The 20,821-nt window shown below is 36.2% G+C and overlaps 2 protein-coding genes across 8 annotated transcripts in view; one reads left to right on the top strand and one right to left on the bottom strand.

Moving 5' to 3' along the window:
• Tgap1l11 (GTPase activating protein testicular GAP1 like 11) overlaps window positions 1-12,431 on the top strand; it is a 61,011-nt gene extending 48,580 nt beyond the window's left edge. For 2 of the 4 annotated variants that reach the window (XM_039103637.2, XM_063281572.1), the window contains 6 exons: window positions 3,946-4,088; window positions 5,330-5,488; window positions 7,948-8,057; window positions 9,113-9,299; window positions 10,657-10,894; window positions 11,599-11,850. In XM_039103637.2, the coding sequence (XP_038959565.1) occupies window positions 3,946-4,088; window positions 5,330-5,488; window positions 7,948-8,057; window positions 9,113-9,299; window positions 10,657-10,878 (821 nt within the window). In that variant the 3' untranslated portion in view covers window positions 10,879-10,894; window positions 11,599-11,850. Of the gene's footprint in view, window positions 1-3,945; window positions 4,089-5,329; window positions 5,489-7,947; window positions 8,058-9,112; window positions 9,300-10,656; window positions 10,895-11,598 lie in introns of all 4 variants that reach the window. The other 2 variants (NM_001401967.1, XM_039103638.2) reach the window with 2 other exon arrangements.
• Window positions 1-20,821, bottom strand: part of Tgap1l12 (GTPase activating protein testicular GAP1 like 12) — a 697,215-nt gene that overhangs the window by 603,416 nt on the left and 72,978 nt on the right. The window lies entirely within an intron of this gene.

The raw sequence follows: 20,821 nt of genomic DNA, 5'->3' as shown, positions 1-20,821 counted from the left end.
TGTTCATGGTTCTCCATAGTCTTTGGAAAATGTCATATTTTAGTCTCTACCTCTACAGCCCAGTATTATCGTATTAGTTTTCCTACCTCAGTTACCAAAGTATGGCCAGAAGATAATGACATTGATTAATACCATAGAGTTTTGCCTTGAGTCCAATACAGTACAAAGTTCCCAATATAATTTCATTAACAATCAAAATTAATCATCACACATAATGAAATTAGAGGTGGGTCATGGTTTTTAGATTATACAAGATGACTTGAAATGATAGTCCAGTGTCTTAAGCTATTAAGATGCTGGCTTTGTGACATGAATTTGGGTCATCAAAACTTACTTTAAGAAACAAACAAGACTAGATATTGACTTATAAGCATTGAGACCAAAGCTTCTATCTGAAAGCAGATGGCAGTTGGAGACAGTAAATAACAGAAGCTTTTTGGTCAGATATTCCAGACATATTGTTCAGTAATGATAAAAAGATGTTGTAACAGAGAGAGAGAGAGAGAGAGAGAGAGAGAGAGAGAGAGAGAGAGAGAGAGAGGGACAGAGACAGAGAAAGAGAGAGACAGAGACAGAGAGAGACAGAGAGAGACAGAGAGAGACAGAGAGAGACAGAGAGAGACAGAGACAGAGAGACAGAGACAGACAGAGAGAGAGAGACAGAGACAGAGAGAGTGCACAATACTGGAGGCTCTCCTCAAATGTAAATAAGTTTAAGGCTCTAAATATACTGCGAGTGATGTGATCTGCATGTGTTTTACACACACACACACACACACGCACACAAACCCACAAAGCTACATGTATTACATACACTCAGTAATGCACAACACAGAAACATACAGTATACTTGTTTTATCTTTCTTCATAACCTGAGACCTTAACGTGAATGGTCTTTATTCATGGTTTTTGTATCTCAAAAGGATCCCTAATACAAATCTGAGATATGGAAATATTAGCGAAAAACCTTAGAGTAAAGTAATTGGTAATTTCCAAAATGACTGGTTCTTTCTCCCTTCTGAACTCCCATAAGTATAAGTTCAAAAAGTTTTAATTTATTATTATTTTAAAATTTTATTGAAAATTGAATTATAACAATGTAGCCTGACTTTTCTCCATTCATTCCATCACATTCATATCACTCTCAAACTCACTTAAATATATTTTATGTGTTTATTTATATATTTTTATCTTTAAAAATATGGATGCATCAAGAGTCCACTTTCTTGTATTTGTTAATATTGCTTCCAAGAGAAACAGTGTGTGCTAGATAATCTATATGCAGATCATTGCTGGAAAATTTGATATTCTGCTACCCATTAGCTGCCCGTATGAAATTTGACATAAGGATTGACCATAACTTTAATATCTGCATTGATATTGCTATCATCGTGGTTTTTCCATTATATTTCTGAGAGGCAATTTCAAAACAGACTTTCCACTATGCTGTCTCTTACAGACTTTGTAATCCCTCTCTTACAATGTTCCCTGAGCTATAGAGAATTAGCTATAATGTACATGTACTTATTTGTGGACATAAGACTAGTATTTAGAATGCTGTAAAGAACTTGGCTGATTTAGTAAATTAATGTAGTAAATTTTAAGGTTTATGGCTAGTCTAGCCTCCATAAATTTGGCAAGATTTCTAGCACCACCCTTGATTTTAATCCTGTTGAGGGAAATTCTTCTAATTGTTAAAATATTTGATATGAGTTTCCACAAAATATGGATGCTTTAGGTAGCACTTGGATTCATGTCAAGTTTGGATTTCCTGTCTGAGAGCATGTTGCCAAATAAATCTTACAGAGGTGTCTCAGCGGTCAAATGATTGTAGCAGGATATGTCTTAGAAGATTTTAACTTTAAGTCATGTTTCAAAGGTAGATAAAATAGTAGGCAGGTTGATATGTTAGGGAAATAATGAAAGTTGTATCTACATATAGCCTCTCTAAAGTATGAAAATAACCAGTATGGAAAGATATCAGTATAGGTGTAATACGTGATACTAACAAGTCAGTTGTAAACAACTGCTCTTTGATTAGATTTAAATGTATTTTCATTACCACATAATTGAATATTGTCCTGGGTCTTTCATTTGTTTTCTCACACACAATGCAATTCCACATACCTCTTTATAGTTCAATATTTTATTCCTAGTTATTTCTCTTTAGAATTATCTGTACAGGACTTTGACTTGTCCAAGTCACAAAATTTCACTCCTCTCTCACAAGATAAATTCATTTTCCTAGTATAATAGAAAATAAATGAAATATAAAGATATAATTCCTTCATTTTTGTCTACTTATTTTTCTTCTTTCCACATCTGAAATTAGTCTTTATTGACTATAGTATGAAATGTTAGCAGTTGAAATTTCAAGTAATAAGAGAATGCTTTCCATACTGAGTTAAGAACATTTAACAATGGCTGCCTTAATTCTGCAATGTTGATAATCATTCTATCACCTAGACTTTCCTTCCAGTGTGTGCTGCCCATCATCTCGGTACTTATGAACTATTTTGGAACCAATGGCTTGCTGTGCTCATATTTGTTCATACTCACTGGACTTATGTTTTGTACTGGATTGTGGGAAAACATTGCAATTGATTAAGGGCAAGGGGATACACATTAGAAATGCAGAAGTCAAAGTATCTCCTTTTGAAGATTATGGTATAGTAAACATAAGTGAGTCAAATATTAAATACAAATAAGCATATTTCATGTAAACTCTTTCAAAAACTATCAACATATGAATTATCACACAAAGTGAGTACTATTTCTTTGTAAAAGTCACAAACTTGTTGAAAGTTAAATCAATGATACACCATCATACACAGTAAACTTCTGAAGTATTATGTTACTTTGGGGAAACTCTAACCACTGAGTAAAAGACTTTTATGAACATAAAACGAAGGGCAAAAGAAAAAAAGAAAAAAGATGCAACCAAAAAGATAATTTAAATATATCCCCATGCTCATGAAACAGCAGACTTATATAGGAAAAAGCCTAAAATAACATTATGATTCTCTCCTTTTAAAGATTGGTAAAACTTGTAAGATTTTTTATGTTATGAAGAGAACAAATATTATAGAATGGAGTTTTTTTACTAACATTCCTCCCAGTCTTCTACCATGTTCCCTTGACCTCACCCCCACAGCTCAAAATCTTGACTTTGAAAACATTAAGTGAACAAGGACAACACCATGAACATGAAAAACTAAGTAAATAGGACCTCAAAACTATGCAAAAAATGTAGGTAATTACTTCCTGGACAAGAGTATGCAATTTTCTCTAAAACAAGTGTAATTTTTGGATGCAGGAGAAAGATGGAAACTGTTTTCTTATCCAAACTGATACTCAGTATATTATTGGCTTGAGACAGTTAATGCTTAGAATTATTAATTAGCATTATTTATGGGTCTTTGTTATTTTGTTGTTGCCATATATTTCCCCCTTGTTTGATGAATGACTACAGGATTATTTATCATTTCTCTCCTCTTGGGTGTATGCCTTATCTTCAGTTTGCTATTTCCCTTTTGTAGACCAAGATCACTGAAGAGAAATGGCTTACTGGTGATTACACTATAAAATGTTTCTCTTCTTTTGTTGTTATAAATGATACTTTTGCTCAGTAGTAAAGTGTAGGCAAGTGTCTGTATTCTATGAGAACATGTTGAACATTGATCCAGGCCCACCTAAATGTTAGAATTTCCATTGAAATTCAGGTGTTTGTCTAATGTGGTCAGCTTTATGTGTGACTTGATCTTTTTCCTTCATAGTTTGTATTTCCTCCTTTTTGTTAGTTTTGACTATTACGTGACTACTTGATGTTTTCTATGCTTCTAGTACATTAACAGGTATCTCTTTCTGGTTTGGAGTCTATACAATGAAACAGTATGCTAGGGCTCAGTGAGTTCAGCTACAATAATGATTTCCCTTCTTTCTTAGATTCAGAGAAACAACAAGGCAGTAGTGTATGTGCCAGCCCACCAGGACCTTCCATAAATCCACCACAAACAACAAAGAAATTCTTGTTTGGAAAAACTCTTAGGAGTATTTTTGAAGACAAAAAGGTGTCTGGTCTAATATTTGTGAGTATCATTTTGGGTTTCTACATCGCCATTGTTCAGAGAAAGTTATTCAATCAAACTGTTGAAGGTTTAGATAACCTATCCATGAGTGTAAGATCATGTTAAAATAGAAATAAGTTCCACAGTATTTTGAATCATGTAATTGTAAGAAAAAAGAAAATAGTCTTCCCATGTTTTGCACAGTTTGCATAAGAGATCCAAACTGACTAGCTTCTGGGAGGAAATGGGTCCTGGAAGTGCCCTGCTGATTGCCCAAATGTCAAGTCTTCCAGCTTTTTTTATGACTCCATATTTCTCTGGAGTCAATAACTTAGTATCATTTCCTATGAGATTACTCAAACTTTTAAATTAATATTATCTACAGACTTATTTTACATTATCAATGTATTATGTATACATACTGTATTTGATAAGTATTAACATCTTTGATCATGGCAGACTATATTTAAATGCCTCCTAATATGGCTTAATCTTTTTTAAATGAGGTAGTAAACTTCTTTGGAAACTTATATTTTCTCTCCAGCATCTATTTTAGAACTATAGCTTGCTAGGAATTTATGCTCTTTGTGAGAAAATTTAACTTCCAGAAATATGAGCATTACTGCCAATTTATTAGGTATTCTAGAGCAGAATTTTCTGGTAACCATATTTTTAACAAATAATTAATTGACAATGAAGTAAGTCTTGAATGTTATTCATTTTTATAGAGAAAATTTGTGGAAGAACGTTTGAAGTATGCTTGGGTTATAAAATGTGACAGTATCTTTAGACATACTAGAAAATAAGAACTGACAAAAACGGAAATGAAAATCTCAGAAATGTACTGAAAAAAATCTCTTAAAAACACAAAAGTTGGGATTCATAATAGAGGCCAGGACAGACAGGAAGTAAAATAGTGGTTTGATCTCTGTAAAGGAAATGTCCCAATAGTAACTTAGAATGGCAAGCATGAGAAAATTATCTTAGGGGGAAACAAAATGCAATAGAGGACCATTCACCAAAATGTTTTGTGGACCAAAAGTCCAAAAAGAAAAACATGATATTTCAAATTGTGGAAACAAAGGAATAGGCAAGAAAATATATTTGGAAGCTAAAACAGAAAAAAGTTCAATGTCTTCTTTGTTCCTCTCTGTTATAGTTCTGCATCCAACTTTCCTTTGTTCAGGTTCACAATACAAGACATAGTTGTGCTTCAGATGTGTGGATCTCTAATAATGAAAGCTTATCCTTATCTTACACAGGATATGTTGTCCATAATTGCCAAAAAAGGGCAAGAATCAGATGATTTATTCAAAATTATACATGAAAATTCACACTTGTCCTTAAGGAATAGGATTGACAGTGAACAATGCATTGACTGGAATGTAGAAAGCGTCCTAGATATAGCATCCGTTTTCAAGGTAAGGCAGGTTTTTGAATCAACAGCATTAAGCATCCCTCAAGAAATGCATATGTGCTTTCTGTCCTTGAGATTAAATGAAATGACTGGTTCCTGGAACTTTGGACCCACTCCCTCTTGATAAGAAGTATTGTAGGTAAAAGTCTGACAAACCCAAAGATTCATCACAAGGACACTTGTGAACAACTTCTGTTGGAAGCTAACTTCCTCATATATGAGAAGGGCTTTAGTTTGCCGTTAACAAATGTTCAAACTGATTTCACCTCTGACTATACCACGTCAAGTAAAAGCTAAGTTATAATAATGATAAAAGTGTGTTTTACACAATGCCTTCCTTAAATAATACTTTCCAAAAATATCCCTCACAAATAACTGTTCAAAATGGCTAGTCTCCCACTGACCTACAATAGGCTATCCAGGTTGGATATTGATCTCTATCCAGTAGATATATGAAATTGTTTTCCTTCTCAATCAGAAAATAATCCAGCACTTTCACGTTTGCCAGATATTGCCATCCCAATTCCATGTTAAACAGTCAAGAATTAACCTAACCTACTTTTAACTTGTCTAGCATTCTTAATTTGTCAGGGAGCTGCAGTGACTCTAGAGCAAATATCTTTGTTTTATTCTTGTTTGGGCCATGATCTGAGTTAGCCTCTCAGAAGACTGTGGATCTATGGCCTAGACATCAAGAGAAAAGATAATGCTCTGGGATTAACTATGCTTATTAACATTAGGCAAAGGTACAAAATGATTGCTCCTTGGTCCTTGAGTTTGCCAAGTGTGTCTGGTCTTCATTGCCAGAAACCTGGGACCATATCATGGGGAGAAAAGTTATGATCAGTGACTGAACTGAGCCATGTGCATTCAAAACAATTTCCAGGTACAAGAGGACCTGGGATTCTTCCATTTTTATGACTTGCTAGCCTAAGAACAATAAGAAAGTTCATTGTGGTATTTGAGAAACAAAGACACTTCCTGTTCTTCAAACAAGCTGAAACTTACAACTTAATTTAAATAGATGAATATTTACAGATTTTAAGAAAAAGATATGAAACTCTGAGACCTTCTCTCATGGAAAACAAGGAAGAAACTTAACCACTATTCCTGCTGGGTCTGTAAGCATAGGTGTACACATATATTACAGCTTTACTCTGTGTGAGCTAAAATACAGATTCATAAATTATACAATCACGATGAGGTTATTTCTGGTGCTGCCATTTTTTGATACTTGCCTCTTTCAAAGAATAGGACTTTGGTTTATTTGGTTTGTGATTTTATTATTAGTTACTACCACCATCATCATCATCATCATCATCATCATCATCATCATCATCATCATCATCTACAATTATTTGTTTTTTCACTTTAATTCTTGTATGCTGCCCTCTACCTCTTCTCCCCTCACAGAGTTTCTCTCCTTCTCTGAGCCGATTAGGGCCCCCTGGGTTATACTCCCACGTTGGCACTCCAACCCTCTTCAGGGTTAGCACATCTTCTCCCCTTGAGGCCAGTTGGGGAAGGTTTTTCACAGTCAACAGCTTACAGAGAGCACCTGTGACACATGTTGGGGGCCTCACATGGAGATTAAGCTTTACATTTGATATAAATGTGATGTATGTCATGGTGCAGCTTCTGTGGTGTTTTTGGTTGGTAGTTCAGCCTTTGATACCTCCCAGTGGTCCTGGTTATTTGATTCTATACCTCTTTCTATGGAGTGCCTATCTCCTTCATCGCATGGAATCCTTCCCGCATTCCTTCCACACAAGTTCTTGATTGATCTATAGGATCCAATGATTGACTGTGTCTCTTCATATCCTATTTCATTCAGCCTCTGTGTAAAGCCTCTCAGAGGGCAGATATGATAGTCTCCTGTCTGGATGTTCCACATAGGTGCTGGCTTCCTTCCAGGCAGAGAGAGTTTTGGGATGGGGAGTGGAGTGCAGATCTATGGTTGCAAGTTGTGGTATGGAATTTAATCCAGGAGAGGCAATTTGAACAAAGAGTAGGTTTATTTTTTTTTTTTTGCTACAGGACTTTGTTTCTTTGCTTCTAGTCTTAGGTAAGAAAACACATGATCCTGCATATAGGTTCCATGTTTGAGCCAAGATTCTAGCTAGATGACAGTTTGGGAAATTTCTATGGAATAACATTCTCAACCAGTGATTCTCAGCCACCCTAATAGTGTAACACTAAAATATTTCCTCATGGTTTGGTGACTCTTAACAATTACATCATTTTCTGCTCTTCACAATTAAAATTTTGCTGATATGAGTTATAATGATAAATGGATAGAATATCTGATAAGGATGATACATGATATGTGACCCCCAAAAAAGATTATGACACACAAGTTGGGAATCACTGGCCTTAACTGCTCATATTAAACAAAAATGTTTATCAAGTACTTTCAACAATGTACATTGCCCATTACTTTTCTGTTTTATTTTCATTAAAAAGGACTTTATTAAAAACATAGATGGAAGCTTGCTGACATCTGATTTATATGAAAAGTGGCTTAGCGTCATGGATGAAGGGACTGTGGCTGGAAGAATTACTGTCATCCAAAGGTAATGATAGAGCAAGTATGTGGGGAACTGCACCAATATAGAAGCAGTGCTTTTGTAAGGTACATAGGCTTGTGTTTACAGGATTATTGGCTGGAATGATCTCTCATGCCAAGAGGTTTCCTTAGCCCAGACATGCATTGCCACTTTTTAAACATGTTCATTTCTCAAGCTAGATGATAGAATCATGGATGTAATCCTACTTGGCAGTCTTCTCCCTTATAACTGTCATGGTTTAAAAGACAGCCTACGTAACACATTGAGTGCATGTCAGCCTAGAGTGAGATAAATTAAAAGTATGTGCATATACTACCAGTGGATTCTTGGCATGCCAGTATCATTGCCATGGTATTGTGAATATTCCACCTGTTAAAAATATGTAATTGATTAGAACATGAAGCTATTACTGAATTCTTCTTTCTCAACTATAACTACCTAGAGAAGTCTGGGACAGGTATAGCTTGACTTCTTTGAATTACTTTCCTGTGTGATACTCCATAGACTGATTTCATATGTAACAAGAGCTTTGAGCTCCCACTGCTACCCAGGAGCCCTGCATCTGCCTTGCTTGAAGCAGAAGCTTTTACAACTGAATTGTGTAGGTTCACCGGTTTTATTTCAGCTCCATAGGTTCTAGATTGTCACAAGTGTGTTACATGGATTCATACTACTTTAGATATAAAATGTATCTCCATGGGCGCTAGAAAGATGGTTGGCTGTTTAATAACACTGGATGTTTTCATACACAGAACACACATGATTTACAATAATCTTCATTCATTCTAGTACCAGTGATCCTAACACCTTCCTCTGGCTTTTGCCATTTGCAGTCATACAACTATTATTCAGAAATTCATACATAGTTTTAAAATAAAAATATATGATTTCAGAAAATATTTTATGTAATACTCTAGCTATATATCCTTACTTTTGAATTCTGATTGTATTATGATATGGTCTACACAATATTTACCATGTTTTTTTCTGTGCAGTTAGTTTTGTAACTAACATTAGTTTTCAGACTGTCTAACATAAAATTCTCCTTTTTCTTTGTTTAGACTTTTACTAAGGATCCCACAAGAAAATTTTAGTGTACTAAACCATCTCATTTCTGTATTAGTAATAATCAAAGACTCATCCATGAATAATTTAAACAGTAAGAGATTATCTATCCGCATAGCTCCTTATGCGTTTTGGGATCGGACTAGAAGGGGTTCATTGTTTGGGAGTGATATGTCAAAAAAGGTAAGAGGATCTGATTTTTGCCTTTGGGAACAAAACTCTCATTGTGATGCAAGAATTAGGAACACTTTGGAAAGATCATTTATGTAAAAGGAAAACCTAGGGTTGCATTTTTTCTGGAGTGGGGTGGAATATGTATTGATCTATTTCAGAACGATTTGGAAAGGGAGATTGTTAATGTAGTTCAAAGTAAGTGAATAATTTCATTATTTCTTTGTTCTTTCTTTTTTTCTTCTTAGATATTGATTGTGGCCAACAATATGTTTCACGTATAATGGTAGTCACAAAAGACTAGAATGAAGTTCATAAAAATCTTGATTTCCTTTTTTTGTTTGTTTGTTTGTTTTTTCCAGTGTAGTCCTATTTTGGAGTTTAGAATAGTTATATTTCATAGTAGTGAGAATAGTATATTATTTAATATTCACATCAAGTGACTTGCTGGTCATATCACAGCTATATAAATTAATTGAACAACACTCATAATTTACTTTTGATAAGGCAGAGGATTGCCTTATTGGGCATCACTGGGAGGGGAGCCCCTTAGTCCTATGGAGTCTTGATGACCCAGGGTATGGAAATGCTTGGGTGTTGAGGGACGTATAGGTGGGCCAGTATGGGAACACAGTTATAGAGACCAGAGTGGAGAGACAGGGTTTGTGGAAGGAAACTTGAAGGGGGATAATTTCTGAAATATAAATAAATAAAATAGCAAATAAAAAATAAAACAACAATGACCAGAAAATCTCATTGAAGTGTTTCTTAGAGACTTAGAAATGTTGAGGGAGTATAGTCCTTCAATGTCATGACAGAGGAGCATGGCTGTGGAAAGGCAGGACAATCAAACAGGAAGCTGAGACCTGATGGCCCTTATCATGGGAAGTAAACCTGTAGCAGGGAAAGTACATTGAAATTGGGCACCTGTATTTTGTAACCCTAATCTAAGCATTGTCATATGTCCATCAGGGGGGCCAAGGGACTTAAACCACCAGAAATCTGTCAAAAAGTGTGTATTGCCATGCCTGGAATTAGAGTGGCATCCCTTTCAATTCATCACAACGAAACCACATACAGCCCCAAAAATTCAACAAACCACTCTCATCAATTTGATTCACTCACAGTTTTTGGCAGCATGTCAGTTCTGAAATGTTGCTTTGGTTGAGTAGTCCTTCTACGCCTTGCAATCTGTATGAAACTTTAACAAGTTTTGGTAAAATGTAAAGAACTTAGAGTCTCCATTTCAGAGTCTTCATTTCATGGATTCCTGTTTATGGCAATTGTTATTTTTCTCATAATTTTGATTTAATTTTTAAATTTCAAACTATGTGAAATGACACTCTTGAATTTGCCTTGTGTATTACAGATATCTCTTATGCAAGTCATGATTGACATTTATAATCAAATATTTGAAAATGATAATAAATATTGTATCGACATTGACAAAAGGTCTGATGGACTAAAGACATATGCAGATTTCATAAATTCTGAAGGAAAATCGCCTATTATGAAACAAGTCATAGGTGACCACAATGGGAAAACCTGTGATGTTGATGAAGAATTAGATATCTCCTATACTATCCTGTAAGAGGAAGGTCCTATAGGTAAGCCAAGATTTAGTTAATCAACAAATGAATGGAAGGATGATATCATTCCCTGATTTCATAAATTTGTAAATCTCATAGCAGCATTGGGGAACAAAATTAGAGTATGGGAAATTTTTTAAAAACAATTTCATTAAATTATGCATATATATGTATATATATATATATATACTCACATACTTATGTACATCTACATACATACAGTTATGTATGACTGAGTATTTAGCACCTATAAGAATCCCACAATATTGTCTTTCTTCTCATGGTCCTTAAGTCATAGGGGATATCATCCATATGAAATTATTATTTTTTATAAGATCATTTAGAAACATTATTTGATTTATATATTCATTACGCATTCTACATACTTAAGCCCTGCACCACTGTCAACATGCTCAATTAACCTAGTGCAAAAATACTAATTTTTTTAATTTCCTATGACAGACAAACTTGCCAAACGATTAGCTAGCTTTAGTACAAATATTAAATTGCACTGGATGCACTACAAAACATATGTGAAGAATGATAGAGGCTAAAACACACGTGATCATTATGTAGTAACACACATAAATATCCATTGATAACTCAAGTAATTCTTTGTATAGAGTTAAGAAAATATATTGAAATATTACCAGTATCTGAAGTAACATGAATCTATCATCTGAGAATATTTGTCTAACAATGACATTTTTTGTTTCGTTCAGCAGGACAGAGCAGAACAACCACCACATATAAGTGGTAGAGGATGACTGAAGACATTCTAAGGTCATTCTATTTTCATGTTCCTGTCTACCGCCCACTAAATCATAACAGAAGATATTATTACAAGATCCTACTTCTGCTTTATATTTCACCATATTAGTTACAAATAGTTTCCCTAATTATTCTTATTATGCTGTAGTTTATATATTGTTTGATATTATAATAAATTTTATTAAATTGTGTTATTGCTTACACTACAATGTGCCTTGTTCATGATTCTCTATAGTCTTTGGAAAATGGCATTTTTCAGTCTCAGCCTCTATAGCCCACTTCTAGTACTAGTTTTCACACCTCAGTTACCAAAGTATGGCCAGAAGCTAATGACATTAAAAATCTCTTAGAGTTATGCCTCGAATTCTGTGCCATAAAAAACTAAATAATATTCCAGTAACAATAAAAATTAATCATAACACTTGATAGAACTAGATGTGGATCATGGTTTTTAGAATACACAAAATGACCTGAAAGCATAAGTGCTTTAGGAATTGAGATACAGCCTTTGTGACATGAATTTGGGTCATAAAAACATACATTAAAAAAACAAGCAAAACTGGGTATTGTAGCACCAGCATCTCTAGACCAGAAGCTTCTACCTGGATGGAAATCAGAGTTGGCGACAGAAATTAACAGAAGGTATTTGACCAGATTTTCCTGACATGTTGTTCAGTAATGATAAAAAGAGACATTGTGACCAAGGGGCGGGGGAATGAGAGAGCGAGAGCGAGAGCGAGAGCGAGAGCGAGAGCGAGAGCGAGAGCGAGAGCGAGAGCGAGAGCGAGAGCGAGAGCGAGAGCGAGAGCGAGAGCGAGAGCGAGAGCGAGAGCGAGAGCGAGAGCGAGAGCGAGAGCGAGAGCGAGAGCGAGAGCGAGAGCGAGAGCGAGAGCGAGAGCGAGAGCGAGAGCGAGAGCGAGAGCGAGAGCGAGAGCGAGAGCGAGAGCGAGAGCGAGAGCGAGAGCGAGAGCGAGAGCGAGAGCGAGAGCGAGAGCGAGAGCGAGAGCGAGAGCGAGAGCGAGAGCGAGAGCGAGAGCGAGAGCGAGAGCGAGAGCGAGAGCGAGAGCGAGAGCGAAATATGCTGGAGACTCTTAAACTTCAATAAGCTCAAAGCTGCATTACATACACAGATATTCACAGAAGCATACAGCATATTTGTTGTATCTTCATAATCTGAGACCTCAACGTGAAATATTCTTTATTCATGGTTTGTCTATCTCAGAAGGGTCTTTAATACATTGGAGATATGGAAATCTTAGAGAAAACCTCCAGTAAAGTAATTGATAATTTCCAAAATTATTTTTTCTTTGTCCCTCCTGAACTCCCATTATTACTAGTTCAAAATGTTTTCATTTATTACTACTAATTTTTCATTTTTATTGAAAATTGAATTATAGTACTGCAGGCTGAATTTTCTCCCTTCAGTCCCTGCAATCTCAAATTCATTTGAATATTGTTTTATATATATATATATATATATATATATATATATATATATATATATATATATAAATGTGTGTGTCTTTAAAAATATGAATACAAGTTGAGACTGTTTTCTGTGTTTGTAAATATGGTTTTCATGATGTTCAGTGTATATTAGACAACCCATGTGCAGATATTTGCTGGAAAAATAAATATTCTGGCAGTAACCTTTAGCTGCACATAACTTTGAAACATGAAATTTTAACCATTGTCTTAATACTTCATTGACACTCCTGTCGTGGTTTTCCACCCATTTTTATGAAAGGCAATTTCAAAACAGACTTTCAAATATGCTGGCTTTTACAGTAACCACTCTTCTACAATGTTCCCTGAGCTACAGAGAGTTTAGCCATAATGTACATAAATTCACTGGTGCTAGACTTTCCACAGTGCACTTATTTCTTCATTGTGTCCAGATTTTGTTTTCTGGAATGGTCCCCATTTTCTGTACAAAGAAGCTTCTTTGACGATGGATGATGGCCCCACTTATTGGTGGATATAAGACTAATATTTAGAATGCTGTAAGGAACTTGGTGACTTAATAAATTTATGTGATAAACATGTTTATGACCTCAGTAGCTCCATACATCTGACTAGATTTTTTCGTACTAGTCATGATTTCAATCCTTTTGAGAGAAATTCTTCTAATTGTTAAAGTATTTCAAGTGACTTTTCCCAAAATATGATGCTTTAGTTAGCACTTGGATTCCTGACAAGGTTGGGGGCTTGAGTGCCTGTTGCCAAATAAATCTTACAGGGATGTCTCAGCAGTTAGCTGATTCTAGCTGGATATGTCTATCTTTAAGTCAAGTTTCTAAGGTAGATAAAACATTATGCAGGTTGGCATGTTAGGGAAACAATTGATAGTTGTACCCACCTTGAGCACCTATGAAATATGACAATAACTAGTATGGCAAGATAACAATATAGGTGCAATGAGTGACACTAACAGTTCAATTGTATACAACTGCTTTTTGAATATACTTAAATGTATTTTTTTCCACAGAATTAAACATTGTTCTGGGTCTTTTGTTTGCTTTCTCAGAAAAATGTTATTCCAAAGTACCCCTTTAAAGTTCATTTTATGCCTTGTCATTTCTCTTCAGGACCATCCATGGAGGTCCTTTCACTTTTCTAAGTCACACAATTTCACTCCTCTATGACAAGATAAATTCATTTTCCTAGTATAATATAAATGAAATATAAATATACAATTCCTTCATTTTTGGCTACGCATTTTTCTTCTTTCCACATCTGAAATTAGCCTTTATTGACTATAGTGTGCAATGTTAAAAGTTGAAATTTCAAGTAATAAGAGAATGCTTTCCAACCTGATTTAAGTGAAGAACATTAGCAATGATGGTATTATTTCTGCAAGGATGATAATCATTCTATCACATAGAGTTTCCTTACAGAGGGTCTTGCCCTTCCTCTAGGTACTTATCAACTATTATGAAACCAATGGCTTGCTGTGCACATCTTAGTTCATACTCAATGGACTCTTGTTTCATACAGCACTTGTAAAAAAGTAGGAAAATATTACACCTGAATGAGGCCGGGGGGGGACACACATTAGTACTGAAGTAGCCAAAGTTCTCTTTTTGAAGATTCTTTGATAGTAAACTTAAGTGACCCTAAATATTCCGTAAAATGCTCATATATCTTGTAAACTCAACATGTAGCAACATACAAAATTATCACACAAAGTGAGTATTCTTTCTTTATAAAAATCACAGACTTGCTGAAAGGTAAATCAATGAAACACCATCATTCACAGTAAACTTCAAAAGTATTAAGTGTCTTGGGGAAATTCTAACCAAGAAGTAAAATAGCTTTTGATTAAAAAAAAAAAAAAGAAACTGGGGCGTGGGGAAAAAAAAAAGAAACCAAAAACGAAAGAACAAAAAGAGAGAGAAAATACAACCCAAGACAACAACAAAAAATCTTATAAATTGAAGAGTTATCACATATTGGAAAGATTCCCCCATTCACATAAATCAGTAAGATTTATATAGTGAAAAATCTAGACCACCCTATAATACCATTATGATTCCATCCTTTTAAAGCTTGATAAAATGAACCGACATGCCCTTCAACAGAGTAATGGATACAGAAAATGTGGTACATCTACACAATGGAATATTACTCAGCTATCAAAAACAACGAGTCTATGAAATTCGTAGGCAAATGGTTGGAACTGGAAAATATCATCCTGAGTGAGCTAACCCAATCACAGAAAGACATACATGGTATGCACTCATTGATAAGTGGCTATTAGCCCAAATGCTTGAATTACCCTAGATCCCTAGAACAAACGAAACTCAAGACGGATGATCAAAATGTGAATGCTTCACTCCTTCTTTAAATGAGGAAAAAGAATACCCTTGGCTGGGAAGGGAGAGGCAAAGATTAAAACAGAGACTGAAGGAACACCCATTCAGAGCCTGCCCCACAGGTGGCCCATACATATACAGCCACCCAATTGGACAAGATGGATGAAGCAAAGAAGTGCAGACCGAGAGGAGCCGGATGTAGATCGCTCCTGAGAGACACAGCCAGAATACAGCAAATACAGAGGCGAATGCCAGCAGCAAACCACTGAGCTGAGAATAGGTCCCCCGTTGAAGGAATCAGAGAAAGAACTGGAAGAGCTTGAAGGGGCTCGAGACCCCAAAAGTACAACAATGTCAAGCAACCAGAGCTTCCAGGGACTAAGCCACTACCTAAAGACTATATATGGACTGACCCTGGACTCTGACCCCATAGGTAGCAATGAATATCCTAGTAAGAGCACCAGTGGAAGGGGAAGCCCTGGGTCCTGCTAAGACTGAACCCCCAGTGAACTAGACTGTTGGGGGGAGGGCGGCAATGGGGGGAGGGTTGGGAGGGGAACACCCATAAGGAAGGGGAGTGGGGAGGGGGATTTTGCCCGGAAACCGGGAAAGGGAATAACACTTGAAATGTATATAAGAAATACTCAAGTTAATAAAAAAAAAATAAAAAAAAATAAAAAAAAAGCTTGATAAAATTTATCACACTTTTGATGTTGTTAGGAGAAAAAAATACTAAAGAATTGATTTTTTTTTTACTCACTTTCCTCCCAGTCTTCTAACATGATCCTGTGACCTCACATATAAACTCTCACCAACACGACTTCCAAAACATTAACTGAACAACGACAACACCAAGGAACATGTAAAACTAAATGGGACCTGAAACCTACACAAAGAAATGTAGGCAATTGCATCATAACAAGTATATGCAATTGTATCTAAAACAAGTGTAATTTTTTGATGCAAGAGAAAGATGGAACCCCTTTTTGTATCCAAACTGATAGTGTGAATATTATTTGTTTGAGACAGTTAATGCTTAGAGGTATTAATGAGCAGTATATATGAGTCTTTTTTTATTTTGTTGCCATATACTTTCCCCCTTTTTGATGAGTGACTACAAGGTCATTTATCATTTTTTCCTCTTCCAGATGTACCTTATCTTCAGACTGCTGTTTTCCTTTTATAGGACAAGATTCTTGATGAGAAATGGCTTACTGGTGACTACACTATGTAATGTTCCTCCTCTTTGGTTGATATGAATGATACTTTGGCTCAGTAATAAAGTCAAGAATAGCATCTGTATTCTTTGACAACATAGAGAATGTTGATCCAGGCCCAACTATATTTTAGAATGTCAATTGAAAATTCAGGTGATGTTCTAATGTGGTCAGCCTTATATGTGACTTGGACTTTTTCTTTCATAAATGCTTGTATTTTCAATTCTCTCTTCAGTTTCTCTTTGATTATTATGTGCCTACTTGTTGTTTTCTATGATTCTAATGCTTTAACATGTATCTCTTTCTGATTTCCGGAAAATTGTTCTCAGACAAACTCTATACAAATTGTTATAGTAGCTGTTTTATTCTCATCCTTATTGTAGTGTCCTGAAATTATGCATGAGGAACCCTGTCTCAGTTGCTTCTGATTGGTAAATAAAGATGTTGATAGCCAGGGTCTAGGCAGGGCACACAGAGGCAGCAGGTTTAGGATGCTTAGAAAAAGGACCAGGGAGGAAGGAGGCATGGAGACTCACCAGGACAGAGGCAGTGGAGAGAGGTTCAGGACAGAGAAGCAGCTGACATGGAAGAGACAGTGGAAAAGCCGGCCCAGGAGGGGCTGCCCAATGTGGTCCAGGGCAACAAAGACAAATATAGACTTTAGCAAGTAATAACGTGGGGATATCACAGAGGGACAGTTTAGGCACTTGGAGGTTAGGAAGTGGTCTCGCCATTGAGATGTTAAAGGCATATAAAAATATAGGCTGTTTGTATGTATCTTTCATTTCAGAATATAAAGCATTGGAGTGGGTAGGAGGAATGTGCCTCAGCCCCTCAACTTTTGGGATCACTTGGGCAGGATTTACTGGGTACAGCAACAGATGGTGTTCAATGTGTAAGTAATAACTCACTCTTAGAAATTAATTGGATATACCCGAATGTAAAACACGACCTGTGCCTTGAGATTAAGGGGTGGGAAGAATTGGATTCCTAGCAGAGCTGCAGGAGTTTTGCCCTAGCAGCACGAGTTTTGGACTGGGACCACAAAGACTGTGCTAGGTTGGCGTGAATAATTCTGGGGTTCATGCCTTAAGGCTGGGACACACCCAGGTCGACCCAGAGATATGAGCAGTGGGCTAGTGATTTAACCACTCTCAGCTTCTGCAAAAGCTTATGTTGTGCAACTTAAAAGCTCCTGCTGGGAGAAGGCAGGCAGCAAATATCAGGTAGTTCCTGCTGAGGAGAAGGCAGGACACTGAGAACAAGTCTAAATAAAATACAGGAATGGAAGAATTGATGGAAATTTACGACTTTATCATATAGCAAAAACTTGGGTTCTTTAAAAAAGAGTCCCACAGGAATCCAAGGCTTGCTTATCACTGCATAGGACTCTGTCAGCTTCAGAATAGGCTTACATTGTTAATAGAAGACACTTAATTGAAATTAAGTAGAAAAAGATATTAATTCAATTCATATAAAGAGGAAGGTGATATAATATATATTTATATCTCCACAAAAATATTAATTCCCAAAGGGGAGAATGAATGAAAATTTCTTGTTTTTAACTATGTATGGCTATATAAAAACAATTCAGGCCTTTGATCTACAAATAAGCTCAGGGGGAAACATTAAGTAATTTGGAGGACTGCTTTCTCAACAGATAATAATTTGTTTAGGATTGCTTTAAATTGTTTTAATTTCCAAAACACAGATGGTTTTAAGTTTGGTGGTTATGGTATTACAAATCTTCTATGAGATAGGTGATAATAGAGCAAGCCTAAAATACAGGAGGCTGTAATATGAATCAGTCTATACTTTTGAAGATTTTGTGTTGCTGGGCCAAGTGCATGCTATTTTGAGAAAGAGGTTCAGTATTTGTGTTAACAGAAAATAAGACAAGGCTTTGGATCTCTCCCAAAAATAGATTAGATTAGATAAGATATGGCAAGACTCCCTGAAGGTTTTGACTACAAACAGGAAAGAAAAATTCAAGAAGACCAAACAGGACAGGTAACATATTTTCCTGATTCCTTCACAGAAAAGCAGCCATAAAACTGGCTTGGACACACAAAAAATGTTTCTAGCCAAAACTTCAGCAAAAACTATGCAATAAATTATACTGGTTACAGAATCCTTATGATTTATTATGCCGTCTTTCACATAGCATGAATGGTGATCTACTACATTTGGTTAGTGATCAAATTAACTTATAGAGAGACGGTTGTCTTTCATCTTCTCAAACAGGGAGCAAAAATTCATACTTAACTGCTCTGTGTACTTTGTATAATCCATAGGAATATCTTTATATAACTAAAATTTTGGTTGTAAGATTTTTATATTGCAGAAAGAAGCACCAAGTTGCTACTCTGGCAAGACACATCCTTGGGGATGCTGAAAAGACCTACTGTTGAGACTTCCTGCCTGACTCTGTCTCCTGATGCTGTTTCTAGAGACTTGTTTCATAACAGCCTCAGGAATAGCTGCTGATTCCTGATGAACTTGTTTCAGCCAGGCTTTCAGACATATCCAGTCAGAACTTCATTCAAGCACTGAGTTTTTGATGCATGCAAATACAGGATAAAATATATATATTATTTTATATACTTAAATTTCAAATGCTATCTCCCTTCCCAGTTTCATCTCTGCAAAAGCCCCCTATCCCTACATCTCTACCCTGCATCTATGAGGGAGCTACCCAATCCATCCACACATTCCTTCCTCACCACACTTAGCTCTGCCAAGACAAGGTAAATTAACCAGTCATAAGTTATGCTTCACTTAATATCTGTTAGGTGGTTCTGGGCCAGAAGGCTAAAGACAGATGCTCCAACTTTATGAGAATTAAGGACCACTATCAAGGCAGTAGTTGTCTGTACCAATTATATAATTTTTGGAGGATACATACTTGGGCTACTTATATATTCAGATAATATATAATTCAATTTCATAGTTCTGATGTGGTTAAAGAAGTGTTATAGGCTCATAATCCAATTTAAGATGTTAAGCATTAAGGAAGATGTTCTAGATTTGATAGGATGATTTTCAGATGGTAATGCAAGTTAAAATCAAAATATAATTTAGGGAGAGAATTATAAACTTTTTTTTATTAACTTTTTATTAACATCCCCCTCCCCCCTCCCCTTCCTTATGGGTGTTCCCCTCCCAACCCTCCCCCCCATTGCCGCCCTCCCCCCAACAGTCTAGTTCACTGGGGGTTCAGTCTTAGCAGGACCCAGGGCTTCCCCTTCCACTGGTGCTCTTACTAGGGTGAGAATTATAAACTTTTTTATTGGATATTTTTTATTTACATTTCAACTGTTATACCCTTTCCCAGTTTGTGTCCTTAAGCCACCTATCCCATCTCGCTCCACTAAATCTATAAGGATTTCCCCCTCCCCAACCATCCCCCCATATCATCTCCCTGCCCTGAAATTCCCCTATACTGCAGGGTCCAGCTGTGGCAGGAAAAAGGTCTTTTCCTCCCATTGGTGCCCCACAAGGCCATCATCTGCTACATATGCAATGGAGCCATGGGTCCGTATAGTCTCTGGGTAGTGATTTAGTCGCTGTAAGCTCTGGTTCATTGGTATTGTTGCTCTTACAGGTTTGCACGGCACTTCACCTCCTTCAGTACTTTCTATAACTCCTCCAATGTGGACCCTGTTCTCAGTTCAATGGTTTACAGCTAGGATTCACCTCTGTATTTGTTATGCTTTGGCTGAGCCTCTCAGAGACAGCAATATCAGGTTCCTGTCAGCATGTACTCCTTGGCTTCAATATTGTCTAGTTTTGATGACTGTGTATATATGGGCTACATCCCAGGTAGGACAGGATCTGAATGGTCTTTCCTTCAGTTTCTGCTCCAATCTTTGTCTCCATATATCCTCCTATGAATACTTTTGTCCCACGTTTTAAGAAGGACTAAAGCATTTTCACTTGTGTTGTTCTACTTCTTCATCTTCATGTTACTGTATGTGGACATAATGTGGATTGAATTTTGCGTAATTTGATTTTTTTGGATAATATCCACTTATCATTGAGTATAAACTATGTGTGTATTTTTGTTATTGAGTTACCTTACTCACTATGATATTTTCTAGTTTTTTCTTTTGCCTATGAATTTCATGTTGAACATTTCATTA

The sequence above is a fragment of the Rattus norvegicus genome, chromosome 2 (genome assembly GCF_036323735.1).
Source record: "Rattus norvegicus strain BN/NHsdMcwi chromosome 2, GRCr8, whole genome shotgun sequence".
Lineage (NCBI taxonomy): Eukaryota > Metazoa > Chordata > Mammalia > Rodentia > Muridae > Rattus > Rattus norvegicus.
This window is presented reverse-complemented; position numbering and strand designations above follow the sequence as displayed.